The sequence below is a fragment of the Macaca nemestrina genome, chromosome 7 (assembly GCF_043159975.1).
Source record: "Macaca nemestrina isolate mMacNem1 chromosome 7, mMacNem.hap1, whole genome shotgun sequence".
In the NCBI taxonomy this organism is placed as follows: Eukaryota; Metazoa; Chordata; class Mammalia; order Primates; family Cercopithecidae; genus Macaca; species Macaca nemestrina.
Window position 1 is genome coordinate 15,036,530 of NC_092131.1, and position 18,869 is coordinate 15,055,398.

The 18,869-nt window shown below is 41.2% G+C and overlaps 1 protein-coding gene and 1 long non-coding RNA gene across 5 annotated transcripts in view; one reads left to right on the forward strand and one right to left on the reverse strand.

Moving 5' to 3' along the window:
- The window catches only part of LOC105467532 (golgin A5), a 46,072-nt gene extending 35,837 nt beyond the window's left edge, over positions 1 to 10,235 (reverse strand). For 2 of the 3 annotated variants that reach the window (XM_011717186.2, XM_011717183.2), the window contains exons 1-2: positions 10,055 to 10,235; positions 6,912 to 7,485 (exon numbers count right to left, since the gene is read on the reverse strand). In XM_011717186.2, coding sequence (XP_011715488.2) covers positions 6,912 to 7,455 — 544 coding nt within the window. In that variant the 5' untranslated portion in view covers positions 7,456 to 7,485; positions 10,055 to 10,235. The remainder of the gene's footprint in view (positions 1 to 6,911; positions 7,486 to 10,054) is intronic. The other variant, XM_011717184.2, reaches the window with a different exon arrangement.
- A 136-nt stretch (positions 10,236 to 10,371) lies between these two features.
- The window catches only part of LOC105467533 (uncharacterized), a 29,355-nt gene continuing 20,857 nt past the window's right edge, over positions 10,372 to 18,869 (forward strand). For both annotated transcript variants that reach the window (XR_978942.2, XR_011625604.1), the window contains exons 1-2: positions 10,372 to 10,697; positions 11,104 to 11,152. This is a non-coding gene — a long non-coding RNA (uncharacterized lncRNA). The remainder of the gene's footprint in view (positions 10,698 to 11,103; positions 11,153 to 18,869) is intronic.

Sequence of the window (18,869 nt, forward strand, 5' to 3'; positions counted from 1 at the left end):
TTTTAGAGCAAGAAAATGAAATGTTTATAGAAAAAATGATATAAGATCTGTGATTTGCTTCAAATTAATTGTGTGGAGGGTGCAGGTGAAGAAAGCGATGTTTCCCACGGGAGGGTATAAATGAAACATGAATGGCCATGAGTGATTATTGTAGTTGGATAATAGGAGGTCATCACTTTCTATTTTGGTATGTTTGAAATTTCTAAAATAAAGATTTTAAAAAGAAATGAAGTAGGCCAGGCATGGTGGCTCACGCCTGTAATCCCAGCACTTTGGGAGGCCAAGGAGAAAGGGTTGCCTGAGTCCAGGAGTTGGAGACCAGCCCGGGCAATACAGTGAGAACTCGTCTCTACAAAAAATTTGTAAATAATATAAAAAATAAAATAATAAAATTCAAAAAATAAATTAAGTATATATTCAAACGTGGGATGATATCTAAGGCAGTATTCTGAAGGAAATTTATAGCCTTGGTTACAGTAAAGATGAAAGGCAGGAAGGAATAAAACTGAGTTGTATATCCAGCTTAAGCAGCTATAAAAATAGCAGAATAAACCCAAAGAAAGCAAAAATTAGCAAAAGAGGAAATAAACATACTAGAGAGGATCAGCATAACCAAAAGTGTCCTCTGGGACAGATATAAACAACATTAGGCCATCAAATTTTAAAATGTACATGATACTGAAATCTATCAATTACACAATACTTATTGTGCAGTTTATTGCATGTGAATTATACTCCATTAAAGCTGTTTTAAAAAGCAGGCATTTAGCACAGTGCCAGAAACAGGGTAAGGATTCAATATATGGTAGAGACTGATATTCTTCACACAGTATGCGTGATCAAGCATTGGTTTTTGCAGGGTTGGTAGAATAACTAAATGTCTGGTTGCGCTGAAAGTTTCAGCTGTGACCCCTTCACTGTTTTCCTCAAATTAAATAAGTATAACCCCTCAAAATGTATATGACATTGACAAATTATTGGGAAAAAAATGTAACTTACCAAAAACAGAGTTAACAAATGAAAAGCCGACTGAATCAACAGTTAAAACCTTTCACTAAGAATACCCAAGGTCCTGATGGTTTTAGCACAGAGTTGTAGCAAACACTCAGGAAATAAATAATCTTAGTCTTACACCAACTAATTAACACAACAGAAAAAGAAGGAACACTTTCCAATTCATTTGATAAGGCTAATATAACTGTAATACTAAAACCTAACAATATCGCAGGTCGATTTCACTTATAAAATAAATGCAAAAGGTTAGGTGTGGTGGCTCATGCCTGTAATCCTAGCACTTTGGGAGGCCAACACAGGAGGATCCCTTGAGCTCAGAAGTTCCAGACCAGCCTGGCAATATAGTGAGACCTTGCCTCTACAAAAAATGAACAAAATTACCCAGGCATGGTGGTGTGTGACTGTAGTCCCAGTTACTATTGAGGCTGAGGCAGGAGGATTGCTTGAGCCTGGGAGATTGAGGCTGCAGTGAGCTGAGATCCTACCACTGCACTCCAACCTGGGCGACAGAGTGAGATCTTGTCTCAAAATAATAATGATAAATAAAAAGTAAATTAACTAAATAAATGCAAAAATCCTAAAGGGAATATTAGCAAACTGAAAGTTAAGTTTGGTTTTATATCTAAAAGTATCAGTTGGAGGTGGTGCTAGGTGCAGTGGTGTGCACCTGTATCCCAGTGAGTTGGGAGGCTGAAGTGGGAGGATTACTTGAGCCCAGGAGTTTGGGGCTGCAGTGCACTATGACCATACATGTGAATAGCTGCTACATTCCAGCCTGGGTAACACAGCAAGATCCCATCTCTATTAAAAATAAATAAATAAAAATCAATTAAAAAATCAATTGATTTGTATACTATATTAATATTAAAGAAGAAAAACTATATTATTATCTCCAGGGGTAGAGGAAAAAACATTGCTAAAATTCAACATGGTAAAAACTCAAACTAGATATTTATGGAAACTTCTCTAACCTAATAAAAAATATCTATGAAAAACCTAATGTAAAATCATACTTAGTGAAACAAAGTATTCTCTCTAAGACAAAGAACAAGATACAAAACTGGTTGTTGAGTCCTAGCCAATGAAGAAAAGGATTTTTTAAGAGACAAAAGGGCTAAGAAGAAACAAATTCATTATACACAGACAACTGTGTTGTTGAAAATCTAAATTTATGTTCAGAAAAACATGAAGATTAAGAGCTATCTAGATTGCTATGTATGTACATATAAAAAACAACAAAAAACACACCAGCAATAACAAAACAAAAAATTTTATGGAATACCACATATCGTTTCAAAAAATATAAACTACTTAGGAATAATACTAACACAAAGTATGTAAGATCTTTATGGAGAAAACAAAAAAATTTTAATGAAAGACAGCACAAAATATGTTGAAATTATACCCGATTAGTGGATAAGAAAACTCAATATAGCAAAAGTGCTGAGTCTCACCAAACTATCTATATAGAAGCAATGAATTCCCAATAAAAAGACCAACAGAGTTTTTGTGAAACTTGATAAGCAAATCCTAAAATGCATATGGGAGTGGAAAAGTTCAAGAATAGCCAAAACATTTCTGACGAAAGCCCACAAGCTGGAAGAAGCTACCCTATCAGTTATCAAGACACTTAAAACTACATTAATTAAAACAGGGTGGCACTGGCACAAGGATACACAAATAAACCAATAAAACAGAATTAAGTGGCCAGAAACATACTAATGAATACGTGATATATAAGACAGGTGGTATTGCAAATTGGTAGGGACAAGAGACTCAGTCCAATAAATGATGCTAGAATAGCTGATTTCCCTATGGCAAAAAAAAAAAAAAAAAAGATGGAATTGAATGCCTATCGCACACTATAGAAGACAATACAGAAAAATATCTTTATGATCTCAATGTAAGGAAAGATTTTCCAAGACACAAAAAACACAAGCCACAAGCATCTACATTAGGAACTTCTGCTCACTGAGATACCACAGAGAGGGGAGGGGAAAAACCAAGGTAAAACTGGAGGAGGAAAAGAATTTAGAATTTAGAATATATCAAGAATGTCCATGCATCAAGAAGGAAAAAGACAAATAATCTAACAGAAAAAAATTGATTAAAAAATATTTGAGTAGACACTTCCAGAAAATGAAACTTGAATAGTCAAGGATCTGAAAAGATCTTCAACCACACTAGTAATGAAGGAAATAAAGAATATCAACAACAAATCTGATCAGCAAAAAGTAAAAGTTAAATCGAAAATAAAAAACGTTGGTGAGAATGTGGAGCAAAAGAAGTTCTTAAGCACAGCTGGTTAGAGTATAAATTGGCACCACCTCCAGAGAAAGCCACTTTGACATTACTAGTGTAGCTGAACATTGTTAAACCCTACAGCTCAGCAATTCCATTTCCACACATTTCTAGGCATCTCAGGACACTGGTTCTCAACTGGGATGATTCTGCCCTGCAAGGAACATTTGGCAATTTATGGAGACATTGTTGGTTGTCACAATTGGGGTTGCTACCACCATCTAATGGGTTAAGAGGCCAGAGATGCTGCTAAACATCCTACAAAGAACAGGAGGGCTCCCCACACTATTGAATTAATTTGGCCCAAAATGCCAAGTCTCAAAGTTGAGAGGTCCTACCCAAGAGAAACAATTTTTATAACTCCTGTGTATTACAACCAGTTCTAATTCATTTCCCTGACAACGAGGTTCCCTTTAGGTCCATTCTTTATAATTAAATGCAAGTTGTTTTCTTTAAAAGTACAAAAATAAGCCATGTCAACTCTTGACTTAAAGATCTCTACTAGCATCACACTGGCTGTGGCAGTCACTTTCAATTTTTATTGGCTAAGAACCACCTACAGAACAACAACAAAAAAATCAGATGCCCTGGCTCCATCCCCAGAAAATACGATTCAGGAATCCTGGGAAGGCACTCAATAATTCATTTTTAAATTAACAACACACAAGTGATTCTAAAGCCAGTTGTTCAGGGATCAATCTTCAACAATGATCTACAAGAGTAATGGGTTTAATTGCATAAACAGTATGACACAAGGGCCTTCACAAACAGGTCCCAACTTTGTTTGCTAGCTACATTTTCATCAACCTGCAACTCACACTCAGTGTTTCCAACTTTCTTACATTTTCTACTCTACCAGCCCCTTAAAGAGTCTGTTCTCTCTGCATGGAATGCTGTCTCTAACTTCTTTTTTTACCTGGCAAACTCCTCTTCATTCTTTAAGGCCCAGCTAAAAATACAGACCCTCTGTGAATCCTTTCTGAATACCTTAGGCAATTAGTTGCTTCCTCCTTCATACTTCCACAACACTCTGACCATACTTCAATTGCTACATTTACTAGACCACATGTAAATTATCTGTTTACATGTCTAGCTCACCCACTGGACACTTCCATATACTTGCACCTAGTAGGTTCTTTGTATAATTAATTGAAAGATAGCTGAGAATAAATTTCGGAATGTGTGAACATATTAATCAACTGCTACTGCATGATCCTATTTTGACAACCCAAAACCTCTTCCTCTATACAAGTTTTTGTCTTGAAAATACAAGAAAGATTTTATTCACTAACAGCCAAGACAATGAAAGAAGGTGTAACATCTAAGAACATGACAAACTCCCATCAATAATCAACTCTATAAAGAATCCCTGGCTGGGTGTGGTGGCTCACGCCTGTAATCTCAGCACTTTGGGAGGCCAAGGTGGGCAGATTGCTTGAGGTCCAGAGTTCAAGACCAGCCTGGTCAACATGATGAAACCCCATCTCTACCAAAAAATACAAAAATTAGCCAAGGGTGGTGGTGCACACCTATAGTCCCAGCTACTTGGGAGGCTGAGGTGGGAAAATCGCTCGAACTCAGGAGGTGGAGGTTGCAGTGAGCTAAAACTGTGCCAGGGTACTCTAGCCTGGGTGACAATAAGACCCTGTCTCAAGTTTAAGCAAAAAAAAAGGCCAGGCACAGTGGCTCACGCCTACAATCCCAGCATTTCGGGAGGCTGAGGCAGGCGGATCACAAGATCAGGAGACCAAGAGCATCCTGGCTAACACAGTGAAGCCCCGTCTCTACTAAAAATACAAGGAAAAATTAGCCAGATGTGGTGGCGGGCACCTGTAGTCCCAGCTACTCAGAAGACTGAGGCAGGAGAATGGTGTGAACCCGGGAGCTGGAGCTTGCAGTGAGCCAAGATCCGGCCACTGTACTCCAGCCTGGGCAACAGAGTGAGACTGTCTCAAAAAAAAAAAAAAAAAAAAAAAAAAATCCCTACGGCCAGGCCATGGTAGCTCATGCCCATAATCCCAATGCTGTGGGAGGCCAAAGCAGGAGGATCATTTGAGCTCAAGACCAGCCAGAGCAACACAGTGAGACACTGTCTCTATTAAAAATAATTTTTAAAACTCAGCTGGGCACAGTGGTATGCACCTATAGTTCCAGCTACTCGGGAGGCTGAGGCAGGAGGATCGCTTGAGCCTGGGAGGTCAAGAGTACCGCAAGCTGTGATAGCACCACGGCACTTAAGCCTGGGCGATAGAGCAAGACCGTCTCAAAACAACAAAAGAATCCCTGCAAGAACCTACTATCCCTGCAAGAACCTACTATCAAGTTTCTTGCCTTTTTTCTTTTTTTATCTTTGGAGACAGGGTCTCATTCTGTTACCCAGGCTGGAGTGTTGTGGTGCAATCTCAGCTCACTGCAACCTCGACCTCCTGGGCTCAAGCAATTCTCCCGTCTCAGCCTCCCAAGTAGCTGAGACTATAGGCACGTGCCACTGTGCCTGGTTAATTTTTGCATTAACCAGGACAGGGTTTTGCTATGTTGTTCTGGCTGGTATCGAATTCCTGGGTGCGAGTGATCTGCCCACCTCAGCGTTCCAAAGTGCTGGGATTACAGGCTTGAGCCACCATGACCAGCCTATTGCTATTTTATTTATTTATTTATTTTTTTTTTTGAGACGGAGTCTTGCTCCGTGGCCGACGCTGGAGTGCAATGGTACGATCTCGGCTCACTGCAAGCTCCGCCTCCCGGGTTCAAGCCATTCTCCTGCCTCAGCCTCCTGAGTAGCTGGGATTACAGGCGCCCGCCACCACGCTCGGCTAATTTTTTGTATTTTTAGTAGAGATGGGGTTTCGCTGTGTTAGCCAGGATGGTCTCGATCTCCTGACCTCGTGATCCACCCGCCTCGGCCTCCCAAAGTGCTGGGATTGCAAGCGTGAGCCACCACGTCTGGCCTATTGATATTTTAAAACACTTAGGTACCTGAATTAGCCACATTTACAGTGTTAATCTCATTTCACAGGAAAGAAGGTGTACTTGTAGAGGTAATCTCACAGGGAATTAAACAATTGAAAACAAGAATTCTAAGCTCTTGCTTCACTACCAGGTCAATGCCTTCAACTCTTCAACCTGGATCAAAGTTCAGTCTCTCAGTTTTATTTGTGGAGGATGTGGGGGGAAAAACACACAAAAAACACAACCCAGAAAATACGTGAAGTACAGTCTCCTGTCATTTTTACAATCCTAGTAACAAAAAGATATCAACTGGGATAGTGCCCGATCCAAAGTGACATGCTTTCTTTCAGATTTCAAAATTTTCTTTTTTAATCTTAAAATGTCTTAGGGAATCAAATATGAAATACTTTGTTAGATGCTGAGTGGGTAAAGTTGCCTTCCAGACAACATTAAGTCCCTGCTACAACTGTCTATTGACTAATAGTAGTCAATGATGTCTCCCTTGTTTACACCACACATTTGCGGAGAGTCTGCCCTTACACCAGTGGAAACAGATCCCATAACAGTGAATGAGAAACACCATTGGATCATATGATGACACATTCAATTTGGTTAACTCTAAAAGAAACAGAGGACTGATTAACTACCGTGGGTTTGGCTCCCAAAAGAATTTTCTTCAGTGGTTTTGATGGTGGTTATACTGGGGTTCACAGAACTGACACTTGATGTCTGAGAACTCTGAAAGACAGGTGTCTTGCCTTTTTCCTTTTTGATTTCCACCCTCCCGGTAGGCTCCTTCTGTGAACTATTAAGAAAATCAAACAGCAGCTCATCATCAGGTTCTGACTTTTTTCTTCGCACAAATTGGGATGAAGGCCTAGGAACAGATGCATTTTCAACAGGATGAGAGGCCTCTACTGGTGTCCGAGATCCTACTTTCACATTTGCAGTGCCAGCTAAGATGGTGGCTTTTTGATTTCGAATGTTATCAGCTGCTGATGAAATATACGTAGCTTTAGGTCCAGTCTGATATGTCAAATCTGTATTTTGCTGGTGAAACTCAGTATAGTCAGTATTTTTGCTATATATGTTGCTGGTATTGTCTTTCCTACTGAGAGCTGTTGCAGCCCCTTGATCAACCCGGTTTAAAAGATCTTCTGCCTTTCCAGCAAGATCAACAAACCAAGACATGATGGCAGCAGGATAATCCTATTGGCAAACCTGTAAAAAGGACATAAAATGATCATCGTGGCATAATGGCAGAGTATGAAAAATGGTTAACACCAGACGCTGGAGTCAGGTAGTCCTGGGTTGAAATCCTAACCCTACCTTTTACTAGCTAGGTAACCTTGAGCAAACTACTTAAACGAGTCTGAGAAATCTTATGTAGAAAACGGGGGGGGGAAAAGTGTACTTACCTTATAGGATGGTGTTATGATGAAATAATATATAAAAGACACTTTGCAAAATGCTTGGCACATAATAAGCACTCATTTTAGTGGCTGCTATTATCCTTATTACAACTACCACTACTGTGTTTATTATTACTATTTCAATGAAGGGCAAATCTTAATATAGCAAAAGCATCTGTTATGGGCTGAACTGCATCCCTCCAAATTCCTTTATTTGAGTCCTAACCCCCAGACCTCAGAATGTGACTGTTTTTGGAGATAGGGTCTCTAAAGGGATAATTAAAATGAGTCATTAGGGTGGGCCCTAATCAAATATAACTGGCATGTCCTTCTAAGTGGAGGAAATTTCAACACAGACAGACATACGGAAAGGACACAGGGAGAAGACAGACATCTGCAAGCAAAAGAAGCAGGCCTCAGAAGAAACCAACTCTGCCAATACCTTCATTTTGGACTTCAAGCCTTCAGAACCGAGAGAAAATAAATTTCTGTTGGCCCAGCCAATCAGTCTGTGGTACTTTGCTACAGCAGCAAATTAGCAACTAACCACTATGGCAAAATTCCAGTACAACCAAATAAAAATAAAATTCACTGAAGTTTGTTTTAAAGTGCTAAAACTTGAAAAAACTTTTCCATTAAATACAAAAGCCATCTTAATGTTAAACTGTGGCACTACTACATATAATTTAGGTGTGCATATAATTTGTCTAAAGTACATGCTCAATAATCCAAATACTCAATACCTACCACGTGCACATTAAGTTCAGAATAAAAACCAAGACTGCATAACCACTCATTCCATACATATATTTGAGTACTTACTGTGTGACACCATACATCAAAGTAATGATGAAGATACAGATATAGAAGGGTTCTATAATAAAGTCCACAACCATTTCTAGAATGTGCACGTTGTTCCTTTTGCCAAGAACTCTTTCATGGTTAACTTTCTTGTTCTTGGTGTTTACTCAAATGTCATCTGCTTCAGAGTTCTCCTTTCCATCTAAGTTAGGTCAATCACTATCTGTACATATCCTATTCTTTTGCCCCACAGCCCTTCATGTGTTATAATTACGTTTTTTTTTTTTTTAAACATGTCTCTTGTTCTTGGGGAAAGGGGGGCAGTGGTTGGATACAGATTACGTCTGTTTTGCTCACCAATGAATTCTCAGCGTCTAGCACACAGTAGGCACTCATAAATACTGCAGGGTGGAATTTTTATATGGCAGATGCTGTACCCAGGTACACATGTATCTTTCATCATATGTAACTTTCACGGTCACATTATGAGGTAAACAGCAATATCCTTTTTTAAAAGCAAATGTGGAAAGGGTTGAGAAAGATCCCAGAGTTTAGACAGCAGCTCAGATACTCAAGTCGAAGGCACCCTAGTGCCAAACCCACCTTTTAATCTTTGCCTCCCTATACCATATAGCTCAAAACCTAAAAAACCTCCAGAAGAAACTCATCCTTTAAACCTGTTTTTTACACATGTGACTCTTACATGCCTATGTCTTTCGGAGTTTATAAAAAAAACCAAATGAAAATGGAGACGAAATGCTCTGTAACATACAGAACACCATACAGGCCAGGCACTGTGGCTCACCCTGTAATCCCAACACATTGGGACGCCAAGCGGGGAGGACCACTTGAGGCCAAGAGTTTGAGACCAGCCTGGGCAACGTGGCAAGACCCTGTCTCTACAAAAAAAGTAATAAAAAAATCAAAACACACTCAATTCTTTCTATCTTGCCTCTCATTTTAAAATTAATTGGGCTTTAAAACATACCATTAAATTGCTACTAATGTTGCAATTAATGTTGATTACCCAATTAAATACTTAGATGGGCCCTGGGCACTTGCTCCATTGACAAACATCTCAAAGACACAAAGGACTTCAGAGGCACCCGTCAATTCCCCAGGCACTGCCCAAGGGCAGAGAGAGTGCGTGGGATGGGGATGGATCCGCAGAGGGCGGTGGCAGGGCCTGCTTCGAAGGACAGGCGTCAGCACAGAGGGAGGGAGGCTGCAGGTCAGTCGTGTAGGCCCAGTCGGCAGTGCCCTGGGGTCTTCAGTCTGTGGATCTCAGGTAAGCGAGCAGAGACCCCCCACTCCGCTCCCCACCCATCTCGTTCCGTGCGGGAAGAACTGCCAGGTCAGGCAAAGGTCAGGAAGAAAGAATACAAAGGGCAGTAAACAACGTCGGCTGAAGCCCATGGGGTCTCTCCAGCTACCCTCCTCCGCCCCTAACACAGCGAAGACGAGCGCCACCCGAAAGAAGACGGAGAGACCAGGGTCTCCGCTGAAAGGACTGCGCCCCCGCTCCTAGGACCGTTAACACTCCCGTCTTGTCCAGTGGGCCCTCGCCTCCGCCTCACCTGAGGACTCCGGAGAGGTTGCACCACGGCCTAGTCGCCGTCCTGGGCCGCGCCCCCTCGGCAGCTGGCCCGGAGGGGGCCCGAGCAGACTAAACCTTCTCCCGGACCTGCCGGGGCCGTGCTACCGCTTCCGGGAGACGTGGAAGGGGCGCGAGGACCCCAAAACAGAGTGGCTTTCGAGATGCCTGCACGGCTGGGAGCCGAGAACAGCCACCTGCAGGCGATTCAGGCGGTGGCGCCGGTGGCTACGGGGTCCTTACGCATGGCCACGCCCCTTTCCGCCCGTGGCGAGACGAGGCGCGGCGCAGGGCCTGCGTGCGTGTGACGTAGCTGTCCTCCCGCGGTAGACGGCCCGCACGCGGCCGGCGCAACGTGAAAGGCTACACCCACAAAGGGCTAGGCCTCGTTGCGGGTCACGTGAGTTCTCCCTTTACTCACCATCTCCCGAAAGTTTTACAGAAGAGAAATGCCAGAGGCCCACGGCAGAAGGTGGAAATAAGAAACCATGATCCGGATTGCATGGCGCTTACTTTCTAGTGGCAGAGACAGATACTACATGACAGTGAATGGACAAGACAATTTCAGGGCGTTACCAGAGCTGTAACGACAAGAAAACGGGGAAAAGTGACTGGAAGCACGGGAGGTACTTTAAATCAGGTGGTCAGGGAAGGTCTCTCTGAGGAGATGATATTTGAGCTGAGACCCAAAGGATAGAAAAGGTAGTACTGTGGTTATGTTATGCATGCAGTTCATTGACTATCTGAAATAAGTCTAAAATCCACATTCAATAGTTCAAAGACTCAGCACCCACTATGTGTACAGGATTGGGCTAATTTGGCCCTAATGACAAGCCTACAATACAGTTCCAAGTCTCACATCTTTGAGTTGAGGAAAGTAAGGCTCAAACAGTTTAAATAATTTGTCTAAGATCATCTGTCCTAATAAGGAGTCCACATTACTCCAAAGCCTGTGCCCCGTAGACTCAAAGTTTTATTGTCTCCAAATTAAATATTGGAAGTAATTACAGCTGCTGCTTTTCTTCCTCTCAGGTGAGGTTTAGCCCAGTACAGTGAAGAGAAAATTTTTCAGCACCAGGAGGTAATAATCATAATAATGGCATCTAACATTTATCAAACTTTTTATTAAGTGTAGAATACTGTGTTAAGCATTGCATGTGCCTCACCTCATTTTAATCTCACATTCATAAGGAAGGTACTATTATTCTCTGGTAGGTGGTATTGTTGTTCCTAACTATTAAGTTGCTTTTCCAGTTAAGGATTATACATCATCGCCTGTTGCCATGTAACTGCAGCGCGTCCTGTAGGAGGAGCATTCTTTCCATCCTCACTGATGTCAGGCTTGATCGTATGATCTTCTTTTGACCAGTGAAATAGGAGCAGGAGGTCTTTCTGAGCAGAAGCATTAAGAGTTATTACGTATTTCAACCAGAGAAATGTTTCCTTTCATGAGAATAGTCTGTGTCAGAAGGGCTGCTCTTTCAGCCTTGGTCCTAGAAGAAAAAGGGGATGTGAAGCAGCTCACATCTGAAATTTTACATGAGTGAAATACCAACTTTTGCTGTTATAAGCCACTGAGATTTAGGATTGTTTCTTACACAGGCCTACCTAATAAAATCAGACTACTATTAATATATTATCCTATTTTACAGATGAAGACACTGAGATTCAATGAGGTTTAGTTACTTGCCCATGGTCACATAGAAGCAAAGGTAGAACAACTGGGATTCAAACTTGGGTCAGTGTGACTCTAGAAACAATGTTTTAATTGTCAAAGGGATGAGAATGAAAGAAGTTGAGGAAGAACCAATCTTCCACTGTATTGGACTAAACCTGACCTGAGAGGAAGAAAAGCAGGAGCTGTAATTACTCCCAATATTTAATTTGGAGACAAAACTTGGAGTCCAAGGGCACAGGCTTTGGAATAATGTGGACTCCTTATTAGGACTGATAATCTTAGACAAATTACTTAACCCGTTTTTTGGGGGGATTTTTTTGTTTGTTTGGTTGGTTTTTTGAAATGGAGCCTTGCTCTGTCGCCCATCCTGGAGTGCAGTGGCACGATCTCGGCTCACTGCAACCTCCACCTTCCGGGTTCAAGTGTTTCTCCTGCCTCAGCCCCTTGAGTAGCTGGGACTAGAGGCGTGTGCCACCATGCCCGGCTAATTTTTTGTATTTTTAGTAGAGACAGGGTTTCACCATGTTGGCCAGGCTAGTCTCAAACTCCTGACCTCAAGTAATCTGCCTGATCAGCCACTCAAAGTGCTGAGATTACAGGCATGAGCCACTGTGCTCAGCCCTTAACCTGTTTGAGCCTTACTTTCCTCAAGTTAAAGATGAAGACTAGGGACTATGTTGTAGGCTTGTCATTAGGGCCAAATTAGCCTGATCCTGTGCACATAGTGGGTCCTGAGTATTTGAATTATTGAATGCGGATTTTAGACTTAATTCAGATATTCCAAAAAATGGCAACGGGCAGGCCCCAAAAAAGAGCGTTTCAAGAATTCCCACATATACCCCCTAAGAGGTCAGCATATAGATGCCTGCCATGCATACATTGTTGGGGCCGGGGTGGATTAGCCAGAGAAACAGCACAACAGAGAGAGGCTACAACCTTGCCCAATGGGTCAGAAAATTGGCCCTTTTCTTCCCGCCTCCTCCCTACCCTAATGCTACCAGCAGAACTAACGCCTAGAAAAGAAAGGGGAAGAAGGAAGCCTCTAGTGCTGCAGTGCAACCAGGCTAGTCTGCTCCAGAGATCAGGGAGAGGAGCTTTGAGTAGAGCTTAAGGATGAAGTTTTAAACAAATGGGGCTTTATTGTGACTTCTAGAATGGCAGAGTAAGGAATTCAGCAAATTATCTTCCCCAAAAACAATGATGAAATTGGACACAATTGTGAAAAACAACCATTTCAAATTCCTGGAAATCCACCACTGGCATAACATAAATTAAAAAGCATTTATTCAAGAAAACACTATTAAACCTTGGGTAACAACAGTGAGTCTGTGACACGTTACCATGGGGAAATTCCCAATCCCTCTCCAGTTCCATGGGAATAGTTCTATCAGGGCTGAGTAGATGTGAAAACCAGCAACTTTGCTGCCAGAGGGGGCTGACTTGGAGTGGTGCCAGAAAAACCCCATGGCCAAGGAGAAAGGTTGATTGGGAATGCCAACATCACAATTACTTGGGCTGCAAGACTGGTTGAGCAAACAACTGATTAGAAAGCCTGCTGGAAGTTCAGCAGTGAGAGCCAGGGAATCAGATAGGCATGGTGGGCTTTGGCAATGTGCTTATGGTCTGGAAGGCTGTGTCAGTTCAGGAGAGTCTGGCAAAAGCCCCAGTCATCTACTCGACCCTGGCGGAACATGAAGCCTTGCACAGAGGCAGAGGAGGCACAGGAAAACAAAAGCCAGGGAAGCCTTGCAGAGGATGCAGAGGAGACACAAGAAAACTCAGCAAAACAAAAGCCAGAGCAGTCTTGTAAATTGCCTGAGTTTTGAATGTTCTTCAACCTATTTAGATGACACAGCTCCATCAAGAAAGGGTAGAAGTCTCACTGGTTTGAGGTGTCTAATTACCACATCTGATCAATCATTGACTAAATTCTAAGCCATCTTGACTTTGGCGAAAACCTTAGAAAATGAGCCTTAGAAATAAACATAAAAGAGGAAAAAAAAAACAAAAAACTGAGGAGAAACATCACTGTCAACACACTATGGAAGATAAACTCTGCAGAATTAGTCCAGGCAAGTCACAAAACAAACATATAAGAAAAACACAAAAAACACCCTCTGAGGGGCACATCAAAACACGAGAGTTGCTATATTATCTAAATTGTCCAGTTTTCAATTAAAAAAAAGCAGACATGCAAATGAACAGAAAAATGTGACCATACACAGAGGTGAAAATCAATATAAATGTTGTGAGATGTTGGATTTAGCATATAACGACTTCAAGGAAGTTTCTCAAATATGAAATCAAGTCTCACACAGCGCATCTACTCTATTTAAAAAAAAAGAGAGAGAAAAAATATGTTCACAAAACTAAGTGAAAATATGACAGCCAGCTGTGGCAGCTCACACCTGTAATCCCAGCACTTTAGGAGGCCAAGGCAGGAGGATTGCTTGGACTCAGGAGTTCGAGACCAGCCTAGGGAACATAGACCCAGGCTCAAACAAACCAAAAACAAAAACAAAAAAATTACAACAATGCTTCATAAAATAGGGAATATCAGTAAAGAGATAGGGATTATTTTTTAAAAATCAATGGAATTCTAGAATTGAAAAGTACAATAAGTAAAAAAAAAAAATTTCACTAGAGCTCAATGCAAATTTGAGTGGGCTGAAGAGAGAATTAGAAAACTTGAAGATAGATCAATAGAATTTGTCCAATCAATATAAAGAAAAAAGAATAAAAAATGAGGTGATTCTCAGAGATCTGTGTGACATCATCAAATATACCAATATGTATGCAATGGGAATTTCAGGAGAGAAGGATTGGGAGGAGAGGGGATATTTGAGGAAGAAATGGCCAAAAACTTTCCAAATTTGATGAAAACATTAATCTGTACATCTAGGAAGCTCAATGATCTTCAAATAGGACAAACACAAAGACATTCAACCTGGCACGTAACAGTCAAGCTGTTGAAAGAAAGAAAATCTTAGAAACTGTAGGAGGAAAATGACTCATCAAAGATAGAGGAACAAGAGTAACAGCTGACTTCATATCAAAAACAATGAAGGAAGAAGGCAGTAGGATAACATATGTAAAATCCTAAAGGGGAAAAAAAACTGTCAACCAAGGATTCTATTTCCGGCAAAACTATTCTTCAAAAATGAAGGCTGGATAGAGACATTCCCAGATAAACAGAGACTGAGAGAAGTTGTGGCTAGTCCTATAAGACTTGCCGTAAATGAAATAATAAGAAAATCATTCAACCTGAAAGGAAATGACACCAGGTGGTAATTCAAATCTGCATAAAGAAATTAAACAGAGCAGAGTGTTAAATACTGAAACGAGTCTGTTCTAAATACTAAAAGGGGCTGAAAATTATGGAAGCAAGCAAGCTATCATCAAGGAAACTATGGCTCAGAGGAAAAAATGGGAATTGATATAAATATCTTTGAGAATTATTGGAAGAAATTAAACCATTTCCTGTCAGTGCCCCCAGTGAGTTGAGGCTACCTAATAAACAATTAAACTAATATCTCAGAGTGTTTCCCTCCTCCAGCAGTGGAAACATAAGCTTCTTTTTGGGAGTGACTCCCCTTCTGAGTCTCCCACTTAACTGGCATCACAACTGATATACTCTTTCTTCTACCCTATACTTCTTCATAACATTTACACAATTGTAATTATATGAGGGAGGGCAGGGACGGTGTCTGTCTTGTCTATGACTGTTTCAACAGAACCCAGCAAAGGACATGGCACAAGAAGATACTCCTACATATTGAATAATGAATGAATAATAATGTTCAGTAAATTGAGATAGCATGGAAAAGAGGCAGAAATCAGATAAACTGGTTTTGATTTGACTGTTAATTACCCTCAAGTAACTTAATCTTTCCTGGCCCTCTATTTTATTATCAGGAAAAAAGACTGTACTCAACTGGAATATATCTAGTCTAGAAAGTAGGAAAACCTTGGTTCTAATTGTGATTCTCTAGGAACTTGAGCAAACCGCTTCTCTTCCCAGGCATCATTTATTAAATGGAGATACTGAACTAGAATTAGAGATTACAAGTCTGCAGCCTCAATTAATTGCTTTCATTTTGTTTGTTTTGTTTTGGTCACAGCACAGTGTTTAATTTCACTCTGTTGCTCAGGCTGGAGTGCAGTGGTGCAACCTTGGCTCACTGCAGCCTCAACCTCCTGGGCTCAAGTGATCCTCCCACCTCAGCCTCCCAAGTAGCTAGGACTACAGGCACATGCTACCTTGCCTGGCTAATTTTAATATTTTTTTTTTTAGAGACAGGGTTTCACCATATTAACCAGGCTTGTCTTGAACTACTGAGCTCAAGCAATCCACCCACTTTGGCCTCCCAAAATGCTGGGACTATAGTTGTGTGCCACCGTGTCTGGCCAAAATCAAGAATTTCTGTTCATAAAAATTAAAAGAATGAAAGGAAAGCCACAGGTTGGGAGAAGGCATTTACAACACATACATTTGACAAAGGACTTATATCTGGAATATAATGCGCTCTTACAAATCAAAATTAAAAAAAAAAATCCACCTAATAAGAATGAGCTAATAAACACTTCGCAAGAGAAAATATCCAAAAGCACATGAAAAGGTGTTCAACATTATTAGTCATCAGAGAAATGTGAATTAAAATGATAATGAAATACATTTGCATACCCACCAGAATGGCTAAAATGTAAAAAGATGGAAAATTCCAGGTACTGATGAGGACATAGGGCCACCGGAACAGGCATACATTTCTGAGAGGAGTGTAAGTGATAGGAACACTTTGGAAAACATTAGCTATATCTACTAAAATTAAACAGAGGCCTACTGTATGACCTAGCATAGATTTACCCCATGAGTCAGTAATTCTGCTCAGGAGAAATGAATGCAGGTATCCACCCAAAGACATTTATTTACAAGGATGTTCAAAGCAGCTTTATTCATAATAATGCAAACTGGAAACAGCCCAAATGCTAATAAACTGGTGAATGGATTACAAAATTGTAGTATAGCTGTACAACACGGTACTTCATACCAATGAAAAACAAGAAACCACAACACCATAGATGGAACTCACAGGCATAATTTTGACTTAAAAGAAGCCAGTCCAAAAAGACTGTAATTCTGTTTCTCTGAAGGTCAAGAACAGGCAAAGTGAATTAGTGGTTACAGAAGTCATAATAAGGCCAGGCATGGTGGCTGATGCCTGTAATCCCAACACTTTGGGAGGCTGAGGCGGGAGGATCACTTGAGCCTGAGAGTTCGAGAACAGCCTGAGCAACGTAGGAAGACCCCATCTCTACAAAAAAAAAAAAAAAAAAAAAAAATTAACCAGGCATGGTGATGTGTGCTGCCTGTACAGCTACTCAGGAGGTTGAAGGAGGAGGATTGCTTGAGCCCAGGAGTTTGAGGTTGCAGTGAGCCATGATTGCGACACTGCACTCCAGCCTGGGTAATGGAGTGAGACCCTCTGTCAAAAAAATAAAATTAAAAAAAAGAAGAAGTTATAGTATCAGTTATCTTTTGGGAGGGCAGATATTGACTGGGAGTGGTCAAGATGGAGGTGCTCATAGTATTCTACATCTTAACATTGGTATTGATTATATGTAAAAATCCATCCAACACTGTACTTGACAGTTCTTTACATATATCATGTTATACTTAAAACAATTTTCAAAAAATACATACCTTTAAGAAGGTAGTTCCACTTTTAGGAAATTACCCTACAGGTATACTCACACTTATGCAAAATGACATATATGAAGTTATTAATTACAGTGTTGCTTATAACAGCAAATAACAAGTTAAATGTTCATTGATTTAAAATTCTTGGTACATTCATCCAGTGGAATATTATGTGGCTGTTTTTAAAAAGAAACAGGATCTCTTATGCAAGGATATGGAAAACCTCTAAGATCTCAAGAATATATGTTAAATTAGAAAAAAACACAAAAGGAAAATAATGGTGTATACAGTGTGATTTTGTAATTGCCTGACGGGTTCTTCTTGCCCACTGCACAGATTTACTGAGACAGCAGTATTGCAGTAGAGAAAGAGTTTAATTAACACAAGGCTAGCCAAGTGGAAGATGGGAGCTTATTACTTGAAATCAGTCTTCCTGAAAATTTGGAGGTGAGGGTTTCTTAAGGATAGCCTGGTGGCCTGGGGTCTAGGGAATGAAGGATGTTAACTGGTTGGGTTGGGGATGAAATAATAGAGGGTCAAAACTATCTTCTTGTGCTGAGTCATTTCCTGGGTGGATCACAAGACCAGTTGAGCCAGTTTCTTGGTATGGGTTACAGGTCCAGGTGGCACTGAGAGGAGTTAGCGAGCTTGCCTTAGGTAGATAGCAAGGGAAGGGTCCCCAGAGAGCCCCCAACCCACAGGTTAGTGCCTCATCCCCACATAACAGAAAAAGCAGCCTGGGAAAAAAATCAAGCTGCAAGCAACAATAAGGGAACTAGCACAGGGAGTTGTGCCTGGAGACACGCCCAAGGCTGCACAGTTAGAAGAACCTCCAGCCCATTCAGATAAAAACTTGCACAAACCTCCAGTTCACTCAGATAAGGGGACAAGGCCTGACATAGAAATGCCTTTGTCCTTTTTGTAATCAGTGGGCTCCTGGGAAAAAGTTTGTTCTCCTTTTTTGGGCATGAACACAGTGGGCTCCAGTGGGTTCTGGTGGGCACTTTCCTTTCCTTTTCAGATTGTGAGACTGGCCTCTGTGAATCATCACTTCAGCCCCTGATTGGTCCCAGGCCAAGGTCCTCGGGCCAAGCTGAATCACTTTCTCCAAGACAGCCCACAGACTAAGCACATTCCTTCCCCTTTCCAGTTTATAAAAACCCTGGACCCCAGCCTCATAGTGGGCAACCCATTCAGGCTTCCCTCTCTGCGGGCGGACAGCTTTCGTCTTTCGCTTACTAAACTTTCGTTCCCACCTCACCCTTGTGTCTGCGCTTCTTAATCATCATGGACGTGAGGTAAAGAACTCCAGGTGATACCTCACAAGAGAGATTGCCACACTGTGGTGCGTTGGTGAGACTACAACACCACCAACTGGTCCATCAGAATTCAGGGTCTGAAAAATGCCATCAACATTTCAGA